This window comes from Coturnix japonica, unplaced genomic scaffold (genome assembly GCF_001577835.2).
Source record: "Coturnix japonica isolate 7356 unplaced genomic scaffold, Coturnix japonica 2.1 chrUnrandom487, whole genome shotgun sequence".
NCBI lineage: Eukaryota > Metazoa > Chordata > Aves > Galliformes > Phasianidae > Coturnix > Coturnix japonica.
Window position 1 is genome coordinate 108,134 of NW_015439882.1, and position 5,218 is coordinate 113,351.

At 59.9% G+C, this 5,218-nt stretch overlaps 2 protein-coding genes across 4 annotated transcripts in view; one reads left to right on the forward strand and one right to left on the reverse strand.

Annotated features, from left to right (window-relative positions):
• The window catches only part of BCKDHA (branched chain keto acid dehydrogenase E1 subunit alpha), a 7,889-nt gene extending 3,227 nt beyond the window's left edge, over positions 1–4,662 (reverse strand). For all 3 annotated transcript variants that reach the window (XR_001552336.2, XM_015850556.2, XM_015850554.2), the window contains exons 1-8: positions 4,405–4,662; positions 2,991–3,152; positions 2,266–2,352; positions 2,075–2,183; positions 1,818–1,979; positions 877–1,083; positions 651–792; positions 4–173 (exon numbers count right to left, since the gene is read on the reverse strand). Coding sequence is in view for 2 of the 3 variants with exons in the window: in XM_015850556.2 (XP_015706042.1) it covers positions 4–173; positions 651–792; positions 877–1,083; positions 1,818–1,979; positions 2,075–2,183; positions 2,266–2,352; positions 2,991–3,152; positions 4,405–4,644 (1,279 nt within the window). In the remaining variant the exon portion in view is untranslated. The remainder of the gene's footprint in view (positions 1–3; positions 174–650; positions 793–876; positions 1,084–1,817; positions 1,980–2,074; positions 2,184–2,265; positions 2,353–2,990; positions 3,153–4,404) is intronic.
• On the forward strand, positions 4,623–5,181 carry EXOSC5 (exosome component 5). Its single transcript, XM_015850543.2, has 2 exons — positions 4,623–4,749; positions 4,896–5,181. The coding sequence occupies exons 1-2, from the start codon at positions 4,650–4,652 to the stop codon at positions 5,138–5,140; spliced, it is 345 nt and encodes a 114-aa protein (XP_015706029.1). The 5' UTR covers positions 4,623–4,649; the 3' UTR covers positions 5,141–5,181.
• Positions 5,182–5,218: the final 37 nt, after the last annotated feature.

Sequence of the window (5,218 nt, forward strand, 5' to 3'; positions counted from 1 at the left end):
CCTTCCTGCGGGAGCTTTTCCTCCAGCCCTTCTCCTGCTCCTCGTCCCACCAGCCCCTGCCCTGCATGTAATGCCGCAGGCGGGAGATGGGGTGGTCCTGTTTGTCCCAATAGTTCACCTCGTCCACAGAGCGGTAGGCAGAGCTGTCATCACTGGTGCTGTGGTGGCCAATGCTGGGGGGGGGGGCAAGGAAGGGGTTAATGGGGGGATTTAGGGGAGAGGAAGGGGTTAATGGAGGATTAATGGGGAAGGAAGGGGTTAATGGGGGGGTTCGGGGGGATAGAAGGGGTTAATGGGGTATTTGGGGGGATAGAAGGGGTTAATGGGGGCTTTGGGGGGGAGCAAGGGGATAATGGGGGGGATTTGGGAGGGAAGGAAGGAGTTAATGGGTTTGGGGAGAGAGGAAGGGGATAATGGGGGATTAATGGGGGGTTTGGGGAAAGAAAGGGGTTAATGGGGGGTTTTGGGGTGGGGTTATGGGAATACTGGGGTGTAATTTGGGGGGGTAGGAATGAGGTGTAGTGGGAATGAGGGGAGTAGTGGGGGAGTAATGGGGTACAATGGCATGGAATAGGAATAAGGGGGGTGGGGGGGCTGTATGGGGTTGGGGGTTCTATGGGGGTGGGTTCTATGGGGTGGGGGTCTCATACCGGTACGTCATGGCCTCAATGAGGAAGGGCTGGTTCTCAGCCACGGCGCGGCGCCGCGCTTCCTTGGTGGCGTTATAAACAGCAAAGACATCGTTGCCATCCACGCGGATGGAGAGCAGCCCATAACCCGGACCCCGAGCCGCTATGGGGACAGCCAAAAATGGGGGTGAAGACCCCCCTTATACCCCCTTCATACCCCCAAATCCCACCCCCCTCCCCTCCTTACCGATGCCGTCCCCCCGGTACTGCTCGGAGGTGGGGGTGGAGATGGCGTAGCCGTTGTTACGGCAGAAGAAGATGATGGGGCACTCCAGGGTGGCAGCGAAGTTGAAGCCGGCGTGGGCGTCCCCTTCACTCGCAGCCCCCTCCCCAAAATAACAGATGACGGCCCGGCTGGTGTCGGCGCGTTTGATGGCGTAGGCAGCCCCCACGGCTGGGGGGGGAAGGATAGAGGGGGTTATGGGGTGGGATTGGGGGAGGGGGGGGTTAAATGGAGGATGTGGTGGATGGGCTGGGGGTCTTAGGGGGGTTATAAGGGGTCCTGGGGGGGGTCAGAGGGGGTCCTGTGGGGGTTTATGGGGGTCCTGGGTGATGTAGGGGGGTTATGGGGTGGGATTGGGGGAGGGGGGAGTAAAATGGAGGCTGTGGTGGATGGGCTGGGGGTCTTGGGGGGGTTTAATGGGGTCCTGGGTGGCGCAGAGGGGGATTATGGGGGGTCCTGAGGGGGTTATGGGGGGTCGTTGGGGGGGAAGGGGGCTCTATGGGGGGTCCTGGGTGGTGTAGGAGGGGTTATAGGAAGTCCTTGGAAGGGGAGGGGGGAGGAGTGAGGGATGGGGAGGGTTGGGTGGTGGGAAAACAGAGGCTATAGTGGATGGCTGGAAATGTCCTGGTGGGTTTATGCGGCGGGTCCTGGACGATGGGTAATGAGGGGTTTTATAGGGGGCGGCCTGAGTTGGGGAGGGGGGTCACCTTGCTGGGATCTGCTTGCACTTGTGGGCCAGAGGCGATGAGGTGGTAACGAAGTGGGTTCTTATGGGGGAACCCTGGGGAAGGATCTCATGGGGAGAAGACTCACAAATAGGGAAGGCGGTTATGGGGGATACCTGGTGGGGGTTATTGAACGGAGGTCCTGAGTAATGAGAAATCAGCGGAGAGGGGGGGTGTCACCTTGTGGGATCTGTGTGGCCAGAGGGGACGAGATGGTGACGAAGTGGCGCTCACGGCAGCCGTAGTGCACGGGCATCTGCCGACCTCGGCCGGGGTCGCTGGCATTACCATAACACTGAGCCATAAAGAGATCCAGGGGGTACCCCCGGTACATCAGCACCCCTACAGCAAAGGGGAGATGGAGGAAAAAAACATCATTTTTTAGTGATTTTCCCTCTAAAAAATACAAAATTCGGGTCCATGTTTGGGGTCCTCACCCGCCTCGCGGTACTGCCCAAACACCAGGTCGGTGTCATCCAGCGCCGCCGCGCTGCCCACGTGTGTCCCCTCCTCACCATAGTTGGTCATATAGAAGGAAATCCGGCCCTGGGGGGGGCACAGAGGGGTCAGAGGGGCACAAATAGGGGCGTCCACCCCCCAACCTCAGCCCCACATCTGGGCCCCCTACCTGCCGCTGGGACTCGTAGAGGATGCGGTCCATGGTGTTAAGGAGCGTCATGGTCTTGTAGAGCTTCAGCACCAGCTCCTTGGACAGCTACGGGGCACACGCGTGTCACATGCGTGTCACATGCGTGTTTGGGGTGTGTGGGACGTGTTTAGGGTGTCACAGACCCGGCTGTTGGGTGTGTGGGGTGTCACATGTGTGGATGTGGTATGTTCATAGTGTCACACATGTGTCCATAGCCATGTTCACAGCCTCACACATGTGTCCATGGCGTGTTCACAGCATCACACACGTGTCCATAGCCATGTTCACAGCTTCACACACGTGTCCATGGTGTGTTCACAGCCTCACACACGTGTCCATGGTGTGTTCACAGCCTCACACACGTGTCCATGGTGTGTTCACAGCCTCACACACGTGTCTATGGCGTGTTCACAGCCTCACACACGTGTCCATGGCGTGTTCACAGCACCACATGTGTGTCCATGGCGTGTTCACAGCCTCACACATGTGTCCATGGCGTGTTCACAGCTTCACACACGTGTCCATGGCGTGTTCACAGCCTCACACACGCGTCCATGGCATGTTCACAGCCTCACACACGCGTCCATGGCGTGTTCACAGCCTCACACACGTGTCCATGGCGTGTTCACAGCCTCACACACGTGTCCATGGCGTGTTCCCAGCCTCACACACGTGGCTGTGCCCCATCAGGGTGCCCCCCTCACCTGCGGGTCCTGGCTGGGGTTGATGATGTGGCCCTGTCGGTCCATGACACGGTACACGGGGATCCCAGAGATGACATTGGGTTGGATGAACTCCAGGCGATCCACAAACTCAGCTGAGGCTCCGGGGAACTGCGGCTTCTCCTCCAGCGATGGGAAATCCCGCTGTGGGGTTATTGGGGTCATCCCATGGTAATAAAAGGTCCTAAAAGCCACCGACCCGAAAAGGGATCCGGTACCGACCCACACACGGACGGACAGAAAGTGCTTGGGGGGGTTTGTGGGGATGGAGAGAGGGATGTAAGGATATGGGAGTGGGATATGGGGACATGGGGGTGGGATATGGGGACATGGGGATGGGATATGGGGACATGGGGATGGGATATGGGGACATGGGGGTGGGATACGGGGACATGGGGGTGCGATATGGGGACATGGGGACATAGGGGTGGGATGTAGGGATATCAGGGTAGGATATGGGGACATGAGGATGGGATATAGGGTCATGAGGATGCAATGTAGGGACATGGGGGTGGAATATGGGCTCACTGGGATAACACATGGGGACATCAGGTGGGATATAGGGTCATGGGGGTGGGATATGGGGTCATGGGGGTGGAATATGGGGACCTAGGGATAACATATGGGGACATCAGGTGGGACATAGGGTCATGGGGGTGGAATATGGGGACATGGGGGTGGGATATGGGGATCTAGGGATAACATATGGGGACATCAGGTGGGATATAGGGACATGGGGGTGGGCTGTAGGGACATGGGGGTGGAATATGGGCTCATGGGGACAACATATGGGGACATCAGGTGGGATATAGGGTCATGGGGGTGGAATATGGGGACCTAGGGATAACATATGGGGATATCAGGTGGGACATAGGGTCATGGAGGTGGGATATAGAGACATGGGGGTGGGATATGGGCACATGAAGGTGGGCTATAGGGACATAGGGGTGGAATATGGGCACATAGGGATAACATATGGGGACATCAGGTGGGATATAGGGTCATGGGAGTGAAATATGGGCACATAGGGATAACATATGGGGATATCAGGTGGGATATAGGGTCATGGGGGTGGAATATGGGCACATGGGGGTGGGCTATAGGGACACAGGGGTGGAATACGGGCACATAGGGATAACATATGGGGACATCAGGTGGGATATAGGGACAAGGGGGTGGGCTGTAGGGTCATGGGGTTGGGCTGTAGGGTCATGGGGTTGGGCTGTCGGCCCATTGGGATACATGGCCGTGGGCTCACAGGGCCGGGATGTGGGGAAGGCCCGTAGGCCCACAGGGTCACAGCCGGGCCGTGGGGACACGGCGGTAGGACACCGAGGAACACGGTGACACAGCGGGGGCAGCTGCTGCGGGACCCCGGCCACCCCCCCCCACTCACGGCGGTGCCGAGGCCTCGCCTCGCTGTCCCCGGAGCCGCCCACAGAAGCCGCCCCCGCAGCGCCCTCAGCGCCAACGCCGCCATCTTGGGAGGCGGAAGTCGCCTCAGGGAGAGGGCGGAAGTTGCCTGAAGGCGGGAGGAAGTTCCTCTGGGAGTGACCCGGAAGTTTCTCTGGGAGCGACCCGGAAGCCGCCTCGGAACGAGCGGAAGTTCCGCCATCTTGGCCGGCAGCGGCCTCATTGGCAATGGAGGCGGCGGAGGAGGCGGCGGGCTGCTCGTTGCGGCCGTTCTCCTGCGAGCAAGGCCCGCTGTCCCGGCCCGACGGCTCCGCCACGTTCGTGCAGGGTGCGCAATGGGACCGCGGGACCCTACGCGGCCTCGCCCGGCCTATGGGCCTCATCCGGGCCTACACCGGGGCCTGTTCCCCGCTCCGGGCCTTCCCCGTCCCGCACCCCCAGCCCTGAATTAACGCTGTGCCCCCCCCCCAATAGGTGACACGTCGGTGCTGGCCGGGCTGTACGGCCCCGCCGAGGTGAAGGGCAGCAGGGAGAGCCCCGACCGAGCCACGGTGGAAGTGATGCTGCGGCCCAAGGTCGGGCTGCCCGGTGGGTGCTGCGGCTCCGTGTCCCTTCCGTTCTCATACCCCATCACGATCCTATATGTCCGTATGTCCCCCTGTGTGCCTTCGTGTCCCCTCTATTCTCATACCCCATCACGGTCCTATACGCCTTTATAACCCCCTGTGTGCCTTCGTGTCCCTTCTATTCTCATATCCCATCACAGTCCTATACGCCTTAATGCCCCCCCCCCCAAC